The 20060-nt window shown below is 53.7% G+C and overlaps 1 protein-coding gene across 4 annotated transcripts; it reads right to left on the bottom strand.

Moving 5' to 3' along the window:
- Positions 1-8871: 8871 nt before the first annotated feature.
- On the bottom strand, positions 8872-19451 carry IGF2 (insulin like growth factor 2). Of its 4 annotated transcripts, none has more exons than XM_084800744.1 (4): positions 19230-19451; positions 13922-14084; positions 12507-12655; positions 8872-12239 (listed from the first exon to the last, which is right to left on the bottom strand). In XM_084800744.1, the coding sequence occupies exons 2-4, from the start codon at positions 14076-14078 to the stop codon at positions 12003-12005; spliced, it is 543 nt and encodes a 180-aa protein (XP_084656870.1). In that variant the 5' UTR covers positions 14079-14084; positions 19230-19451; the 3' UTR covers positions 8872-12002. The 4 variants fall into 4 exon arrangements, with proteins under 4 accessions (XP_084656870.1, XP_084656869.1, XP_084656868.1 ...); XM_084800743.1 differs by lacking the exon at positions 19230-19451 and adding an exon at positions 16640-17775 and having other exon boundaries at positions 8872-12253; XM_084800742.1 differs by lacking the exon at positions 19230-19451 and adding an exon at positions 16640-17772.
- Between the last annotated feature and the right edge of the window lie 609 nt (positions 19452-20060).

Genomic DNA, 20060 nt, shown 5'->3' with positions numbered 1-20060 from the left:
GGATACATTTTAGATTTTATCTACTATGTCCCTGGGACATCTCAATATTATACATTTGGTCTTTCTTTGGCCTAGTTACATGATGATATTAAATGGATTTTTCAGTGATAAGTCACCCTTTGCCTTCCTGGAAGCACATACTACTTGGTCATATCACATTATTACTTTAACTCGGCATAGTGCCAGATTCAACTTGCTAATTCCTTGATGGATAATTTTCGGATCTTTCTTCAGATATGACTTTAAAACTGTGGACTTTCCTTTTCTGTGCTACCATGATTGGGTTTGGTATCAGGGCTTTATGCTAACCATCTTCTGTGCTTTGTACGACTTAGTGATGTGATGATCTTAGAGTTTAGAAACCAACCCATAGAACTATCATACTTTCTCTGGGAGATTTCAGGTAGAAGCCTAGTTATTGACTTTTTTTTCCTAGATCCTCCAGGAAAGTCTAAGAATTTACCTTGTATTCTGTTTAATTAATAAATATATTTTAGTCCCTATTCTTGGACAGACCATAGAAGGAGGGTATGGCATACAACCAGGATGAGCATATACACTATGGGAACAGGCACCCTGCAAAATTAGTTTCTTTACCCTCTTCACTCATTCTCCACTAAGACGACCTCAGATGAGAACTCAGGGAGAGGCATGCGAGCACACAGTTGACACATCCACCCACCCTCCACTCATTTTTATATCCCATCTATCCTTCCATACGTTTATATATTCACGCATCTATCCATTCACCTTTCCAACCCTGTTCGTATGTTCATGAATGTAGCTATCCATCCATCCATCCTTTCACACATTCACACATCTATGCACTCTTCAACCTATCCTCTATCCTACACACCATGCATCTGTCCACCCACCCACCCATCCATCAAACCATCAGTCTAGTCACATATTCATGCATCTACTAGCCATTTACATATTCATGCATCTATCTATCCATCCATCTATTTATCTGTCTTTTCATCTACTCATCAGCCCATCCATCCACACATCCATACACGTATCCAATCATCCAACAATCACTCTACTCTTTCATCTTCCATCCATCAATCCATCCACATTTTCACTCATGTGTCCATCTATCCATTCACTAACCACACGTTCTTCTGTCTGTTCATCCACACATTCATGTATCCCTATACCCTCACCCTGCTCCATTCATGCAGTTCACATTGAGTTCCTGCTCTCCAATATGTACTATGCTAGATGGTGCAGGATCAATGCTGGAAGATATCTGGAAGAGCAATTTGAGATTCAAAATGGTCCTAGCAAGATAATGTTATTGACAGAATAGAAGCAATATTCCTTTGTGGAGTCCAGGGACCCAAAGTGCAGAGCTGGGTGCCCAGTTTCAGAATGAGCAGCCCTCCAGCTCCAACAGGAGAGCCACAGAGCTTCTACCTGAGGAGGGTTCAGAGAGGACATTGGGAGGGGACAGGACAAGGCTTTGAAAAGTGTTAGCCTGGCTACCCATCGGGCTTATGAAAATGTATTGTGTCCTGTTTACTATGATCACCTTGAGGACCAGAATGAAATTCTGACAAGAATGGAATCCTGTCCATCCTCATGGTTCTACAGGTTCCTCTGGGGTCTGATAGGAAAGGAAAGGAAAGAAGAAAGGTAGGTGGGTCCCACAGTAAGTACGAAGTAAGTTCTCCTTCCCAAATGTCACAGAGGATCTTTGTGTTGAGCTGGACCTGGAGTGGAACCACTGAGGCACTAGTGTGACCATGGTAACAGCTACCCCCATCACAGCAGGGGATCTGCTCTGCATTTCTTTTCCCTTTACTAGGCTCTGCCTGCACTCAGGGAGCAGGGAGGTTCCTTTGAGCCTTAGCTCACCCCCACCTTCTCTGCACTAAAATACTTTCTATCACCCCAGTATATATGTCAGAAAGAAGCTTCTGGAGCTGGGCCAGGAACCTGTCTAAGGGTGTCTTTGGCATGGGAAGATGGGCAGAGTGGGCATACTGTTCTCTCTCCTCCTCCTCCTCCTCCTCCTCCTCTTCCATGCCCAACTCTGTAGAGAACCAATTTGCCTTATCAAAAAGTCCAGCAAGCTGCTGGCTAACCAAATAGCTAGAATTCCTGCTCCAAGGCACATCTGGTCCTGATCGAGGGGAGGCCAGGGATGACAGGCAGGGGAGGGGGAAGTAGAGGTACTGGCCAGACCTTCTCAAAGCAATCCTCTAGGTCAGCAAGAGGAGTCAGCCAGCCTGGCCAAGGGTAGCCCCCGTTGGCCTCCACAGTATGAGGCAGTACTCTCTGTTTGTCCCTCAACCCCACCAGCGGATGAGCCCAGGCCTGCTCTCTATGGGGCTGGAACGGGTGGGACAAACACTCCACCCTAGTTTGTGCAGTTGGTGTCTACACTGTGCCCCTCCCAGCTGGAGTACCACCCCTGTTCTCCACCCAATCCTGCCCCTTCTGCCCCAACCATCACCACCCCACAAACCTTCCCCAGTGCTGTTGCACCCCAATAGCATCTTTCTTAAACTGTCATCCGAGTGCCTTGCTCTCTCCTAAAAACTGTCTGTTGCCATCCAGAGCCCTTGGCAGGGTGAGCTAAGGGTCAGAGCCAGGACTCAATCCTGAGGTGCTTTGAGCTCCTGGTTGTTCCTTCTACAGAGACATCCTTCCAGCCTTCCTCCTGCTTTGCCCTCTTCAGGTGCAAGGGGGAAAGTTTTCTCATGGGAGAAAGAGGTCCTTTTCAGGCCCGGGTGCCACCTTTCTGGCCCCTCTGGTGAGTAACTGGAACTTATCTCAGGGGCCCCTTGACTCAGAAAATACCTTTTTTTCTACGACCCAGACTGGTACAGACACCAGGAGAATGAAAATGAATGAAAACTAGGATTACCCAGGGGGAGTGAGAGGGCACAGGGGCTGTGGTAAGTCTCAAAGAAAAGGCTTACTTATGCTTCTGCCCCCCTAGAGGGCAAAAGCAAGTGTAGACCCTGTCCTTCCTTCTGTGTGGCCAGAGCTCTGACCATGGGACTTCCACTGTGTCCCCAGCACTAATCCTAGCCAGCTCCCTAGGGGTAGCTCATATTGTCACAGTGGCAGACAAGAAATACCAGGCTGTGCATCTGCTGACCCACTGACCTAGCCCACAGATGACAGAGGACATCCCTGCTCTCTTTGGACTTTAGGGCACCATAGGCCTTGAGGGATGAGGAGATGCAGGAAGGAGGCCAGTGGACAGGTGGTGCCCATTGGTCTAGGCAGAAGTCTCATAAAAGCAGGCCTCAACTGCTATCTAAAGACTGGACATTTGGGGTTTCAGAACAGAACTGCCCTCATAAAATGGAGGTAGGCCCTTGGCACTTCTGGGCAGACCTGGGGAACAACCAGCCGATGGTTTCCCCACCTTCCTGCTCTGTTTAGGATGGATCCAGACTGACTGAGTCCTGGCACTCCTAGCCTCCAGATGCATCCTTTCCTTGCCTAAGGGGAGGCAGAGCCTTCTCTGGCTCCTTCACTTTCCTCACCCACTTCATCAGGCCTACAACCCCTTCCTGGGGGCTCCCAGGACCCAGGATGAGGGCAGAGCCAGAGCGGGGGGCCAGTGGGGGTGCAAAGCAGCCAGTGTAAACAGATCAGTTCTGTCTGCCTGCGGGGAGGGGGGGCAGGGAGGGAGTTGTCTTGGGCTTTGTTATGTTCTGAAAAAAAAAAGGCAAAAAATTTGGGTCACAAACCACAAACTGTTTTGCTTTGGGCATAACTGGCATAAACAGGCATTTTCTCCTTGGTTTCTGGCTGGGCCGGCAGAGGCCTGGGTTGGCTGGGGCTGGGAGCGGGAGAGGCTTCAGGCTGCGCTAATGAGGCCTCGGGCCTCGGCCCAGCAGCCAGAAGCAGGCTGAGCTGGGGACAAGGCTCAACAGAGCAGGTAGAGAGGCCAGGCTTCGGAGGTGGGTGGTACTGTCAGCACCACACCACCTCAACCCCAACCTGCCTATGCCTGGGCAAGAGCTCAGTGACTGGGGAGACCTGAGGACCCTGGGTAGAAACTACTCTTGAAAGATGAGTCTGATGACCCAGTCCTGGCCACCGAAGACTAGAACTCATCCCTGAAAAGGATGGGCATCTAGAAGCTTGGTCCTCCATAGTGGATGCCCTGGGGTCCCCAGAGGCACCATCTCTCTGGACAGCTCTGCAGTGGAGGTTACCAAGATATCCAGACAAGCCCTGGGAGGATCTGACAGCAGACATCTTACACTGTAGTCACTGCATCTCTGGGAGACAGGGGCTGGGCCCCTAAAGACCGGACATCTGGGGTTTCAGAACAGAATTGCCCAGGATAGCAGAAGGCATGCCAAGGACATCAGGGTGATGACAGATGCCAAAGGGTCTGTCTGGGAGAGAGGGCAGCAACCTTACAGGGCTGAGTGTGTGGGGATACTGAGTGAGAGAACCCAGTGGGTGAAAGAATGGTATGATACAACTGAGAGATAGGGACGATGTCATATGCTGAAGGACCCAAAACTATAGCCAGACTCTGGCTTTCACCCCACAGTCCACGTGAACCCTGTAAGAAGATTCTAGGTAGAGAGTTGCAAGGTCTGGAGCCATCACTCTCCTTTCATGGGGAATGTGACTTAGAGGGGGTGGTGAGTCTGTCTTGTGGGTTGTAGGCATGGGGCTAATGGATGGAAAGGTCTTTAGGATGTCCTGGGGGGGAACAAATAGGCACAGGAGGCACCATTTTGAAGACTGTTCCCTTCATTTCCTAGAGCCTTTGTGGACACATGCATGTGAAGTGCCATTGTGTAGTGGGTGCTCAGGGCAGGCCTTGAGAAGGATGGCCCAGCCAGAATGGCAACCTGGGCCAGGTCTCTCAGGGGACGTGGTCCAGGCAGGGCAACCCTTGCAAAGAGTCAGAGATCCTCAGATGTCAGGCTCTTGTGGCTAGGGCAGTTGTTAGAAGTGTAGTGGTTGACGGGTTTGTGTCAGGGTGGCTTCAGATCACCGTGAGTTGGTTGGCTTTTCTAGAAGCTGCTACCATGTTCTAAGCAGAAGTGAGTGGTACCACTACCTTGGTGCTGCAGATAGGTGAGGGGGGCAGGTGGGGCAATGGAGGCGTGGCCTGACGGGGCTCAGGCCACTTGAAGTTACTTGCTGTGGTACCATCTGTATCCAGAAATGGGCAGGGCTGTAATAGAATAAGGGCACTCCAGTGCATTTCTTTTCTGAAACAACACCACAATAGTAATATATTTTTTTAGAGACCAGGAGCCTAATATGGAGGAATGCCAAAGCCACCTCCCTTCCCAAGAATCCAGATGGTGGTCCTTCCTACCTCTTGCAATTTCCAGAGCCCCAGGCATCCCCTGGCTTGTGACTGCCTCACTCTAGTATCTGCTTCTGTCTCTGAATATGACTTTATTGCGTATGTAACCTTTTCTGTCTCATGTCTTGTGAGGACAACTGTCTTTTGAATTAGGCCTACTCTAAATTCAAGATAATGTCACAGCAAAATACTTCTATATTTCTGAAGACCCTTCCTTTCTCTAAATAAGTCACATCCATAGGTCCCAGGATCAGACGGTAAATATGTCTCTCTGGAGGACATCGTTCAACCCAGTGAAGAGATGTCCATAAGTGTTTATTGAGTGAATAGCAATAGCTTCTATGGCCCTTGTGACCTGACCTTGTTCCAGCTCTGACCTCATGACTTCTATTTGTCCCTCCTACTGCTGCAACCCTACCGCATCTCCAGTGATGTTCCAGGCCCAGTCATGTGCATCCTTCCTCTGACATGTTCTTCTTTGCCATACTCTGTGAGTCATCTTTTTGGTGAGGCCTATCCAGCCCTTCCATCACATTCACCCAGCTACTGCTGAGGCGGCCTGAAGATTATAGGTGCCCACCCACGTGTGTTGATGGGGTAAGTGATAGATGGATGGATAGTGGGTGGCTAATGGATAGATAGATGAATGGTTGGTGGGTGAGCAGGAAGGCAGATGGATAAATAGGGGGCATAAGGAGTCAGTGACTAGATAAATGAGTGAAGCCATGGTGGATGGATGGTGGAGTGGTGGGAAGGTAAATGGATAGATGGGTGGGTAGGTGGGTAGGTGGGTGAATAAATGGCTGGGTAGATAAGTGGTTATATGTATACAGATGGATGGTAAATAGGTGGGTGGATGAATGGATGAAGAGGTAGATGAGTGGATTAGTATGTAAGTGGATATATATATGGATATATATATATGGATATATGGATAGATTAGGTGGAGGTTAATATGGAATATGTGAATCAGTAGATGGGTGGGTGAGTGGACAGGTAGATGAGTGGGTGGGTGGGTGGGGGGGTGGGTGCATGAATGAGTGGGTGGGTAGATGGGTTAGGTCGGTTGGGGATGAGTGGACAGATAGGCAGCGGCTGGATCAGTGAGTGGGTGGGTGTGCAATGGATGTACGAATGCTATGTATGGGTGGATAGACTGATAGGTAGATGAGTGTGTGCGTTAGAGGAAGGGGGATAGATGAGCGAGTGGGTTGAATAGGAGCATGGGTGATGAGGGGGTAAATAGACAGGGATAGGTGGGTGGATGTATGGATGTAGGTAGATTAGCGGGCGGGTGGGTAGTGAGATGGATGGGTTTGGTGGATGAGTAGACAGGTGGGGTGAGTGGATAAATATGCATCAGTGGGTCAATCAATAGAATGATGGGTAGATGGGTGGATAAATGAATGGGCCAGTAAGGGGATGGATGGATGAATGGTTAAATTATGAGCAGCCGTATGGGTGGATGTTTGGGTAGATGTGGATATAGGTATGGAATAGATAAGGGGGAGAGTAGATGGATGGGTGATTGGTTGGAGGATGGGTAAGAAAAGGGATGGATGAATGGGAGTTATGAAAGTGGACAGACAGATAGAAACTGGAGGGAAGAACTTCTTTGACAAAGAGAATTTGCCAAGAAGGAAAAGGAGAGAAAAGCAGTCCTGGAGCACCCTGCCGGGAGCTGGGGGTGGCAAGGCAGTCCTCAGGGGGTTTCTGAGAGGTGAGGACTAACCGAAACAGACTGGGCAAAGTGATTCATTATACCCAGGGCATCGGGAAGGTCAGAGTAGGTCCTGGGGAAGGCAGATATCCCCTGCTGTGAGAGTGAAGGCAAGCTACAGTGGAGTGAGGGAGCCCTAAAGGGGCATCAGGAACATGTGGAGACATCAAGAGGGGCCAAGAACTCCAGGTTTGGATAACCTTGGCTTGAAGGTCAGGAAGGGACCAGCTTAGGAAAAGGGGTAAGGGTCTGGAGCCTGGACACCCCAAGGTCAGCTCCGTAGGGCCCTAGTCAACTGCAGAGCTGACAGAGGATAGATAGGCCCACAGTGGGGGCTTTCAGGAGCTGATGGTGTTGATGGGAACACACTGAACAGTTCTCAGAGAGCTGGGCAGCTCTGGGCCTTCCTCCATCCACAGAAGACACTGAAGAGTTTCAGAAGACTCCCTGGGTGGGAAGGTGGTCTGCCCATAGTATGGAGTTCAGACCTAGGCCTCATCTTAGCCTCAACTGTGTCAAGCCACAGCTGTCTCAGGATCCCAATGCCCTTTATTTTCACCTTATTGTTTTCAAGTCTTCCTCTTCAAGGATGAAATTACTTCTTCCAAGCAGCCCCTCATAACCACTACACACCCTGAGTCTAGAAGCATCCCTTGGATATGGAGGCTGCCCTGAAGATACCACTGCAGACCTCCAAAGGTGATACCACATAGCACTGACAGCAGAGACCCTGGAGTGAAAACAAAACTAAAAACAAATGCTAACTGGTGTGCTGGCTCGCACCTGTAATTTCAGCATTTAGGAGTCTGAGGCAGGAGGAGCGAGATTGCTAGGCGTCCCATATACATCCATATGGAGTTCCAAGCTTGCCTGGGGTAGAGTGTGAAACTCTATTTTTTAAAACTAGCCAATACAAAAAAAAAAATGCTAGTGTGTAATAATGTCTGGGAAAGAGGGGCCTCCCCAGCTACCCCAGCCTGGGCTCCTTCCCACAAGGTCCACAAGCACACACCCATCTGCACTGGGGCAAGTCAGGAACTAAGAAAGAATAAAGGAGCAGGAAGAAGGCCTCCAGGCCAGGTTTCAAGCATCAAGGGGGCCAGCCTCACTTTACTCCCAGGGTCAGGGACCCCAAAGACCAATACCACCAGTCAGGTGGGTCTAGTGACTACTAGGGAACAGGCTCCAGCATAGCCTTCATAGAGGGAGTAGAGGTAACTATATATGCAGGGAATCCATCCCAGGTGTTTGTCACCCTGAGTCCCCATGTCCAACACCAACTATGATTCCTGAAGTATCCTGGTCCCCAACCCCTAAGGCTAAGGGCAATGTTCCCTAGGGTAGGTTTTCATGGTGCATGACTCATTAGAGAAGCTTTATGGAATCCTTTTTAGCCCCCACAGTACCCCATCTTTGAGGACTTAGGATCTAAAGTTGTCCTCAACCCTCTGGGTTCCTCAGAGAGTGCCTTATTATTATTATTATTATTATTATTATTATTATTATTATTATTATTATTGTAAATTTATTTCTTTATTCACTTTACATCCCCATTGTAGCCCCTTCCCTCTTCTCCTCCCAGTCCCACCCCTTTCCTCCCTTCTCTACAGGAAAAGGGAGTCCCCCTCTCCACAGCCCTCCCTGGCACATCAAGTCGCGTCAGGACCAAGCGCATTCTCAGAGAGAGCCTTATTGAGCCCACTCCTTTTCATACCTCAAAGGTCTTTCCTCTTCACCTGCTGCCCTACTGCCAGGCATCAAGTACCCTTTCACCTCCCCTTCCACCCAAGTTTTCTTCCCTTTGACGCCCCCCGAAAGAAAAGAGCAAATAACTCAGAAGATAATATTTTTAAATGCTTTATTAGGTTTGCAAGCGTTTACAGGTTAAAAACAAAACCCAAGCTTTGGATTTTGCCAGAAAAAGCATGTTAAAGGGACTGAGTTGAGGCAAATACCCCGGGCCACTGCTAGATGACACAGACAGTGGCACAGGTGACATATGGCATTCGACGCGTGGGTAGTCTTCAGGTGATGACAAAGGGAGGGAATCCAAGAGGGGATCCCATCGAAGACAGTAGGGAAGAGACAAGATGGAGGGCCACACTAGGCATGGGAGGCCAGAGAGGTGCCCACATCAGGGTGATCTATGATTGGGGAGAGCTGCAAATTTGGGGACACAGAGGGTGGTTGGCAAATGCCCCTGAAAGCACCCATCCCAGGGAGGCAAATTAAACTGGGTGGGTGCCCAGCCAAATGGGCAGATAATTTAGGGTGCCTCAAGATCTTTTGGGTACCAGGCCAATTCACATTCTCCAATTACAACAATTTACTCTTTGAGTTTCTGTCCAATATTCCAAATGGCCCATTCTTCAGGCATTTACCAAGGACCCTCTATGCCATGGTCGGGCTGACACACACCGCCCCCAGGGAGGTGCCAGTCCTGTCACCAGGGCCCAGAAGCTTCGGGCCTCTAGTCTGCTAGTTGGACTGTTGGGCAGGGGGACTAAACTGGAAGCAAAAGTGGGGGTGAGGTAAACCTCCAGCCGCCCTGGTCCCTGCCACAGTCCTAGGCACCGTGAGGTGGCTGCTACGGTTAACCAGACCCTCGGGCCTCAGGGCCAAGGTGACCCCGTGTACACAGCTCTCCTGGCTCTGTGGGCTTTAAGCCTCCTAGCTTCCCCAACTCCAGGCCTCACCCCACCCTGCCCACAGGAGGTCTGTAGAGCTCCAGACCTCCTGTGGGCAGGGCGGGGTGCTGAAGAGTGGGTAAGATGACACTGAGGGACAAGGGAGGCCTCCCCAAGCTCTCAGAAGGCAGCCACTTGCTCCCGCCTGATGGAATCTCTCTACTCTCACATCTACATCCCCTTCCCCCCCAACCGGCAGTGGCCAGCTGGGGGCCCCATCATTGTGGCCTCCGAGCACCTTCCTAAACACCTGAGGGGACACTGCCCCATGCCCCCTCCACTCCTCAGAACTTCTGGGGACCAGCCACTGTCCTCAGAAGCCAGGCCAGGCAGCGGCCTTCTCAATTCCTTTTATTTCTCTGTGAGTGCGTGGCCAGCACCCTACAGAGACTCCACTCCCAACTCAGGCCAAGCGATAGAGATAGATTAAGAATAAAAAATCAATAAGGGGGATAAATGGCGGAGAGCAGGACATGGTGGTAGTTGATGCTGATGGCTCGATATATTCGTTACTTGGTCACTGCTCCCCTGTTACTTAGGGAGTGGATACAATTTGATTATGCGCGCATAAAAAGCTAAGGAGGTATTTTTTAAAAAAAAAAGAAAAAAAAAAAAGGAAAATACTGCCCCAAGGAATAAAAGAGGGGAATAGATCAATTGACATAAAATTTGGGCTCCTGATTCTTCTGTAATTCTGCAAGTTGAACTGTGCCTCCTCCTGATTCTTCTATCCAAAACCTCTCTGGGACCACTTCCTACCCATAGCTCCCCCCACCCAGCCCCCACTGCCCCCCACCCACCCCTCCAACCGCCAGACTTCCCACACTCCCCACCATCAGTGTGAGTCTCCTGGGGAGCCCCTAAAAATGGGGCTCCCCAGGAGACTGACACAGATGGCCCGTAGGTGTGCTTGGGGTAAGGGGTTTCCCCCCAGATCTTTCCTCCCAGGAACACACCCAGGGATCAGGCTACTTGGGCAGCATGTTTCACTTGGCAGTGCCATCTCCTTATCTGGCCAAACTTATTCTACACTGGGGTGAGGCCAACGTAAAAGATGGAAAGGCATTGGTCCTCGCAGGGGCTGGGGAGCACTGGGCTCATGATGTAGGGGTCACACCCAGGGCCCACACGCAGCAGCAGAAATTAGATGGACTGAGAGGGGAGCTCAAACAATGCAAACTGCTTGGGAGGACTTTAGGATGGGCCCTGGCTTGGGTAATGTGGTTCGAATAGGATTTATTCAGCCATTTCAATGTTCTCATCCAATTGTGTGTGTGCATCCAATTGAGTGTGTGGGGGCGAGTACGCATGCGTGTGTGTGTGTGTGTGTGTGTGTATGTGTGTGTGTGTGCATGCGTGTGTGCGTGTGTGTGTGTGTGTGTGTGTGTGTGTGTGTGTGTGTGTGTGTGTAGGGGTGTGTTCTGTGTAAATGAGGGTGTGTTACATGTATGTGTGCGTGTCTGTGTGTCTGCAAGTTTGAATATTAACATGTGCTTTTTAGGGTAGGTGCAGAAAAATGAGATTTTGGGATTGGGGGCTTGTGCCAATTAAATTTTGTTTCCAGTTTTTGTGCTCTGTTCCTCTCTTTGGGTTCCTTCACCCAGCCCTGTGGTGACATGGTGACATTTGTGATGGAATGGCCAGTGAAGAAAGAGTTTGGGTGGCCGTTGTTGTTCACAGGCCAGCTTATGCTAAAAGCTCCCTATCTTGAGTGGTGACAAGGAGAAGGCACTGAAGCAATGACAATGCCACCTGGAAAATTTTGGGTCCCCTTCCTTTCTTCTTGGGTTCTTAGATCCAAGTCTAAGCCAATTTGACTAAAGATCCAAATGGGAAGAAGATGAAGGGGGGGCGCCGAATTATTTGATTTTGCCAATTGTTTCTAAGCCAATTAATTTTTGGTATGTTTTCAGCCAATTGATTTCTTTAGTTATTTAATTTAAAAAAAACAATCAGTTCTGGTGTTTCTAAAAAGCCAATTTGTTTTACAGGGATTGTGTGTTTTAAAGTTTTTTTTTTAAAGTGTGCATATATAATTTGGGGGTGTCACTTGGGTTGTTTAGAGCCAATCAGTTTGGTTTTGAAGAGTTGCTGGGATTGCCCTGCCCGATGGTGTGGGGCAAGGGGAGCAGCCTGATGTGGGGAGGCGGGGCATTGGGGGTAGGTAGGGAGAAACTAGGGGTAGGAAGTGGAGCAGAGAGATTTTAGTGTGGGACGATGGAACTGTCCCTGCTCAAGAGGAGGTCACAGAGTGATGGTGCTACATTGCAGAATTACCAAACAATTTGGTTCACTGATGGTGGCTGGACATCTCCGAAGAGGCTCCTCCGTGGGCGGGGCCTTTGGGTGGTAAGGCGATCAGGGGACGGTGACGCTTGGCCTCTCTGAACGCTTGGAGCTCTCTGGCGAGCATGCGGCTCCGGTGGGCACGCAGGAGGGCAGGCAGGCCTCTGCGCAGTCGTTGGGCGGACTGTTTCCAGGAGTTGAGATCGAAAAATTTGCCCACGGGGTGTCTGGGGAAGGCGTCCTGGAGAGGAGGTGCTAATCAGCAGGTGTCAGGGTATCATGTTAGCCTGAGTACCCAGCCAGGTCTCATCCCCACACCCATTAGAGTCACACCAGCTTACAACAATGCCCAGAAATATCTATGTTTATTGGCAGAGGCCAACAGTAAAGTGTGGGTAGACTCCATGACACCCCCAAATCAAGAAGCTGGTGTTCTCTTTATCCCACCCCACAATTCCCTCAAACCCCACCCAGCTACCTAAAATCTCTTCTCGGTCCCAAGCCTTACCGGAAGCATGGCCTGAGAAATCGACACATCCCTCTCAGACTTGGCGGGGGTGGCACAGTATGTCTCCAGGAGAGCCAATTCGCAGCTGCGGAAGCAACACTCCTCCACGATGCCACGGTTGCGACTCTTGGCGCGGCTTGATGGCATGCCTGTTAGTTTCATAGGACAGAGAGCTTCAGTCAGTATCCACAGGGTCAGCACCCATTAGAGTGGCCTCCCCAGCTCCCCAGGGAAGGCTGCAGAAGAAACTAACCCTGCCCTCCCCCTACACCCTGGCCAGACCCTAGGTCACCTTGCAGGAAGAAGATAGAAGTGTGAGCCAGGTGGGCCAAGATGCCCAGAAAGGAAAAATGAAGGTGCAAGCTGCAGAGCCAGCCCCTGGCTACTGGTGCCTCCTGCCTGACAATTAATAGCACAGCCTCTCTCAGTCCTATAGACTCCATAGAGACCAGAGGCCACACTGGAGTGATTTGGAAAACAGGGAGGAGGAGGAGGTGAGCCCCACAAGGGGACCATGGTAGACACAGGTATGGTCCCTGGGCTTGGGGCCCTGGCCTGGTGTCACCTTGAGCCTGAAGGGCCCACCCCCAACCCCTAGTGCTGAACTGAGACAGGGAAGATAGGGCAGGAGAGAACAAGACGGGAGGGGAGGAGTGAGGTGCCCAAAATCCACTCCCTTCTCTTCTCCCGTCTTCCCCCTCTCCCCCACGAACTCAGGTCCGAGGCTGGGCTTGGGGTCCTCTTATATTGCGAAGCCCCTCCTGCAGGAGTGGCTCCTCGAGCAAGGGCTGGCCCTGCAGTGCCAGAGGGCAGAGAGAAGCTGGGTGGTAGGGGCTTCCAAGTGCTCAGGAACAGAAGTGGTTTCCAGAAGAGCAAGTGCCACCCAGAGCAGGCTCGCAGGCAGGTAGGTAGAGGTGCAGAGGAGGAGGTTGCATATCCAGGACCAGGTGAGGAAGACAGAGTGACCCACGCCAGCAAGAAGAGTCATCCTTTGGGGGTACGCCTGCCCCTCCCAGGTATGCCCCACCCAGGTTTCCCCATCACTCTTTTCTGAGCCCTTGCCCAGCTCCCCAACCCCCACTGGGAAGTCAAGAGAAGCTGGAACAGTGTTAAAAAGCAGGTAAGCACCCCCGTAGTACTCCCAAACTACATGTGCACTCTCAACCTGGTGAGACCCGGCAACCACACATTTGGTTTTTACTTTTCATAATTTTTAATGCGATCAGACTTGAGAGTGGGAGACCACAGCCCTGCCCGAGGGGGGGGGGGGAGGGATAGCCTACGCCCAAGGCCAGACCGACCAGTGTATCTTAACTGTCAACCCATCCAGGCAGGCCTGACCCCACCCACACACCGCTCCCCCCCCCACCCCGTCCCCGAGGCCCCTGACCCCCATCTGTCTAGAGTTAACTTACTGAAGTAGAAGCCGCGGTCCGAACAGACAAACTGAAGCGTGTCAACAAGCTCCCCTCCGCACAGGGTCTCTTTGGGGACTTTAGCAGCGATGCAGCACAAGGCGAAGGCCAAAGAAACGAGAAGCACCAACATCGACTTCCCCATTGGGATCCCCATTGGTGTCTGGAAGAAGAGATACAGGCTGTGAGCTAGAGCCCCCCCAAGCCACACCCCTGGTCCCAAGATGCTCCTCCCCACCAAAGACACCTATGATCTCTTAATTGAAAATGCAGTTGAAGTTTGAAAGGTAACTTTAATCACTACTTGACGCGGGAAACCATTTTGAGTGTGAAGAAATTCAATGGAACACAGGAAGGCACCCCGTGGTGTCTTTGAACTGTAGAAACCCAAGGACCACCCACCTACAGGCGCAATTACAGCTTAACCACACCCACAGCTGCTAGGGACCAGCACTGGACACTGGACTTGGTTTCCATGCTATGACATCATGGGGGCGGGTCCAACCCAAGGGCACATCACCACTGCCACTCCTACTCTGGCCTTCAAGCAGTGGCCAAGATGGCAGATAGCTCCACCCCACCCACCGTGGAGCATGTGCATCCAAAGGGACCAGTTGCCAACCTCCCTGCCCCCTCTCCCCCCCCACCCCCCCCACTCCCGCTAGCTGGCTACCCCTCCCTAAACAGCAGAGCCAGCCCCACCCATCCAACCCCCTCCCCCAGGCTATGCTGAGCAGGGCCCAGGTCAAGAATCCAATGGTTAGCGCAATGGGACCCCTGTACTCCTATGAGCCTTGCTCTCCAGGATTACCCAGTCCTCCAAGTCCTCTGGCACCTCAGAGCTCAAGAGGAAACCTAAAGTCCTGTACCAAGCCTCAACCCTTACCCATTCAGGGTCAAGGACCCTATAAACTCCCTCTACGGGCCACAGAATCATCTTTCAGGTAGGATCTAAATTATAGCCAGAGTACTAGAGACAGCAGTTTGGGCCCCCTGGGAAACTGAACACCTCAGTTTAGAGGGACACACCCCCTCCACAGGCTGTGTGGCTACGGACCAGGGCAATGGTTAGCTAGCTTCTATAGTAATGGGAGACTGCCACTACCCACGGTAAGCCACCACCCTTCACTCTGCAGTCAGAAGAGCCCTCCAGGCCGCAGCCCCAGCCTCTGTTCCACAGGCCCAGAGGATTTTTTGCTGCAAAGAAACATATTGAGAGACCAGTGCAGAATAATCAAGAAACAACTTTGTTCGAGGCTCCCTCAGTTAACTAAAAGTCACCTTTGCCCACCTCCTCAACAAGACCCAGACCGATCCCCCCAAAGCTCTCTGTGCCACCACTGCTTGCAATCAGCCCGCCATATCTGCAACAGTTAGTCCTGGGTGGTGGTGGTGGTGGTGGTGGGGCTGCGGCGGCGGCAGCGGCAGCGGCGGCAGCAGACGGAGCTGACCTCGAAGTCCCTTCCCAAAGCCACTGGCTCCAGGTCCAGCCCAGGTGGCCAGGAGAAGCAAGCAGGAGACTGACCAAGAGGTAAGGGATAGGTGAGGGCCCAGGGAAGGCCCAAATTTCCTGGAGTGGGCAGGCGGAGGGGAAGGAAAAGGGGAGGACGGAGCAGGTGAGGAAGCCAGTGGGCACAGGACAGAGGCTGAGGGAGGACGAAGGCTTGTAAGAGGTAACAGGCCCAAGGCTACTCAGTGCCCTGACCACCCCACAGGGCAGGCCGGAGCAGGATGGTAGCAGGGCCCTGGCTCCACAGCCCTGGTTACCTGAAGTTGGATAAAGAGGCCGCTGGGGCTGGAAGAGGAAGAAGGCAGGAAAAGGCTGGAAGGCTCTCGCCGGAGAAGCCAATGTCCAGTTTGCGAGCTGGTCAGTGCCTCGGCTTTTATGTCTGAGTCGGCTCCTCCCAGTCCCGGCTCCACCCTACCCCCCAAACCCCCACCCTGCTGACCACTCCCCCCGCCCCCTTTTGCACCCGCCCCCTCTCTCCTTCTAGCCAGTCCCTTCTCTTCTGCACCCCCAACAGCTACCCTTGGACCATTCCTCAGCAAAGCACCACCAGTGGGAGGGGGGGCCTCATCGTGCGCCCCCAGCCCCCTCTGCACAGACCAATGGGGGCAGGGAGTGGGCTCCTCACATCCCCCTATGGAAAGTTCCACCCAATAAAAGGCAGGGGCAGCTTATTTCTCTCTGGACTGCCCTTTTGAGCCCAAACCCACTCCCTTTCTCCACATTCCAGGTTGGGAATGTTGGGGGGCATAGATGGGGTGTGTGTGGGGGGGGACAGCGAACTGTCGCGTCTGGTCTGTTTTGCCAGTATTGGGGGGCTTCTGGCCCCGCCCACCCAGTTTTCTTCTCTCAATTTCCTTGGCACAAAGTCAACATACCAGGGTGGGCTTGGGAGAGTCGGCCCCCCTCCTCATCACCCAGCACCTGGCGGGGGTGGGGGGGCGAAACAGGGCCTTCACAACACGAATAATAAATTTTAAGCAGCTCAATCCCCCCTCCCTGAACACACAGGAAGGACCAGGAAGTCTTCTGTGAGTTCAGCTTACATACCCCATCCCCAGAAGTCCCCATACCCCTGCCCCTGCCCCTCCCCCACTCCATGGCGCAAAGGGGAGCTGAATTTGCTTAGGGAACGAGTCCCAGCCCCCACCCCGGGCCGTACCAGTCCCGCCAAGCCCAGGCCCGGCCCTGGGGCCCCTGAACGCCCTTACCTGGAAGCCGGCGAAGTTGCCGCCCATCTCCCTGCTGCGGATTTACAAAAAAACCGAACAGCGGGCGAAGGCCCTTCTGCCGGGCACTCCTCTGCCAGCGCCGCTCGGACCGAGTCGCGGGGGCCGAATTGCGACGGGTCTCGAACGGGGGGATGGCTTTTTTGATGGGGGGGGGGAACGATGTCTCTTCTGCTTCTTATGGCAGGGCGGGCTGTTTAGGGCTGAGGCGGGACAGATACTATTCTTTCGGGGGGAAAAGGTATCGGGAAATGAGGTCAGCTGTTGTATCAAGGACAGTGGAGGGGCAGAGATAGTGAGAGAGACAGAGTGAACGTGAAAGGGGGGGACCACAGAGAGGGAGAGAAGGAGAGAGGACAGCGAGAGGCGGGTAGGCTCACAGCGGGAGAGGACAGCACGGAGAGAAACAGAAAGCGTATAATTAATCCACTTGGGTAGGCGAAGGCCGAGGGCGGACGTGAGGGGGGAGGGAGTCTGAGGCGAGGAGGAGCGGGGAGGGGGCAGGAGGGGAGCCTAGGAAAGGTGGCGGGTAAGTGAGTGCGCAAGGGGGCGCGCACCGCAAGCAAAGGAAAGGATGCAACTTCGAAGGGCCGAGGACGGTGCTGAGGGGGGAGGAATGGAAGCGTCACCCCGGCCACGGGCACCCAGCTCGGTTAGGGCCGACGGAGCCCTCGGCCGTCGTAAGCCCGGGCCTCTGGTGGGGGGGGACAGGCGTGGCGGCGCCGCGGCCGCTCGGGACTGCAGCGAGAAGAGGGGAGCGGCCGGGCCACGCGCCGGGGAGGGCTGGGAGGGGGAGCGCGGGGGATGACAACGCCGGCGACCTGCAAGCCGGACTGCCTGCGGTGGGGACCGCCTCCTCTAGCGAAGCAGGAATGGGGTGTTGAGGTAGATAGAGGAGGAGGCGGTGGGGAGATCCGCAGGCCCGACGGAGCGCGGCCCCGCCGACGGCGCCCTGCGCGGGAGTTAGCAGCGAGGCGGCGGACGGCGTCGACGCGGGGCCGCCAGCCCGGATGGAGGCGCTGGCGGGCCGAGCGCGGGCGGGCGTGGGCCAGGAGGCGGGGGCGGCCGGAAGGGGGGGCCGGGGGCCGGCCTGGCCTCACGCAGCTCCGCCGGAGAGCAGGCAAACTACGGGCGCCAACGCCCGACTCTTATAGCCGCGCCGCCCCGCGGCTCGGAGCCCGCTCGGGCCCCGCTGGCCTTACGCCCGCGCCAATGGGCGTCCGCAGGGCTCTCGCCCCGCCCCGGGACCGCCCCCGCAACTGGAGCCACGGGGGGGGGGATGCGGGCCGGGGGCCCCGGGCACAGGGAGTGCCGGTGAGGGGGGGGCGTGGGTTGCGTGGTCGCGAAGCTGGGGTGGGGGCGCTAAGCGTCCCCGCAGGCCCACGAAATCCCCGGTCCCCGTCCCCCAAAATCGAGGGCTCTTGTCACGTTTCCGGGGTGCCCTGTACTTGTGCGACAGGGGCGCGTGGTGCAAACCAACGTGCGTGGCACCCTAGGCCTCAATGGTAATGAGGAGACCTGTACCCAGTTAGAGGGTTACTAGGTAGGCGCATTGCAGCAGGCCCGAGTTCAGGCGCAGGTAACAGGGTCGAGGGTCCACACTGGAACCTACCTGTCAGGCTGGGGAAGGTCCCCAGGGAACCGCTAGGGCTGAGCGCGCAGCCTCCACCTGCCTGAGCTGGCTGGGCAGCTCTAGCAGCACCTCTAGTAGCCGCCATATCCAGAGCGCCTCCCGGTCCTTTACGCGGGATTCCCCAGCAGCCTCAGGGGCCACCAGGTGCGCCACGAGGGGAAGGCTGGTTTGGCCATGCCAGATCGAGGCCCTGCGTGGAGCCCCGCGCAATGTCTGCACCCTTCCGCAGAGAAAGAAGCAGGGCAGGAAATGTAGCTCAAACCATACCTGTAAATCAGAGCTCACCGGACTGCGACTAAACAGCGCGCCTTTGGGACCCACCCAGAATATTGGGATAACAGTTCCCTCGCCTCAGTACGCTGAACTTGTTTAGACGCGGGTTCGACCCCAGGGGCCACCACGATAATTTGGGGGTCTGAGGAAACCATCTCCTGGAGGGTTCAGACGATGTAAGAAGCCGTTGCGATTTTTACGGAGTCAACCCCACTCATAAACCCGATCACCCTGCCTCTCCCCGCTCGCCTCAGCACCTTGAAGAGTGGAAGGGGCTGCCGCCGGCGGAAACCAGCGCGCCAGGGAATAACCTCCTGGCCAGGCCATCAATCACTGCGCCCATGGCTCCGCGCACGCTTTCCCAAGCCTTAGACCTGTAAGGCCGAAGGCTCCAAGCCTCCGGAGAGTTCAGCGCCTCTCCCCTGCCTTCGCTTTGCCCAGCGCTCTGCCATTCCTGCTTCCTAGCCGCCCAGCCTTTCCCCCTACCACTACGTAGTTTGCAGAATGCAATGAAAGTGGCGCGTGTTTGGGGCACCCAACCCAAGGGAGCGTGGCCGCCAAGGGAGAAGCCAGCAGCCTCTCCCGTTCTACTCGGCGGCAGCCCTGGGGACAAACTGCAAAGTAGCCCGGTGCCGGCAGCCGAAGAGCTGGAGCACGGGAGCTCACCGCAAGGCCGAAGGTCGGGTCCGCAGGCGCAGGAGGATCCGAGGAGAAAGGCAGAAGATCGCTCCACGGAGCGCAGTGGACGCTGCTGAAGGTGAGCGAGACCCCAAAGGGCAGTCCCCAGTGTCCCGGGGCAACGCCCAGTCCGTTGGAAGACCCGGGGACAATGCCCAAATTTGGGGGAAACTGGGGGCAATGCCCAGTCGTTTTCCTGGACGAGGGAGCAGTACTGCCCACGCCCTGGCCTTTGAGCAGTGTCCTGAGCGTGTTCGGGACACACAAACTTTTCCAAAATCTGAGCTGCCGCTGGGACACTGTAGGAAACGCGAAGAGGCCAATACCAATGTTAAGCGCAGGACAGGGGAAGTGACCAGGGGAAACAATGCTCAAATTTCGGGGGTTTGCAGTCCTGCGAATGAGTGTCCAGAAGTAGAAGGTTTCCAAGGAGAATCCATAAATGAGGAAACTGGTGAATGACTGAATTTGAGATTCCAGGAAAATTAGAAACCAAGTTGGAGAATGGGAGAAATTATTCTATGAAAAAAGGGGGGACCGTCTTGGTCCACGCCTAACTTGGGGAACTCAACAGCTTGGTCAGCAAGCTTAGAAAACCCACAAAATCCTGGACTAATTTGTAGAAGAAGTTACTTGGTTTGTTGTTGCTGTTGAGTTTAAGAAAACACCTAACATGAAATTTGGAGCAACGTCCTTTTAGTTGCTTAAATTTGGGTGATGAAAACACAGATGGATTTTAGGATTCGAGGTCATTCTTTTAGGGGAAGAGAGTGACGACTAGGGCTCACCTTGAGGCCAGTGGACCTTGCAGCACCTGGG

The sequence above is a fragment of the Acomys minous genome (assembly GCF_964271855.1).
Source record: "Acomys minous genome assembly, chromosome: 2".
Lineage (NCBI taxonomy): Eukaryota > Metazoa > Chordata > Mammalia > Rodentia > Muridae > Acomys > Acomys minous.
The sequence above is the reverse complement of the archived record's forward strand: the minus strand, read 5'-3'. Positions and strand labels throughout refer to the sequence as shown.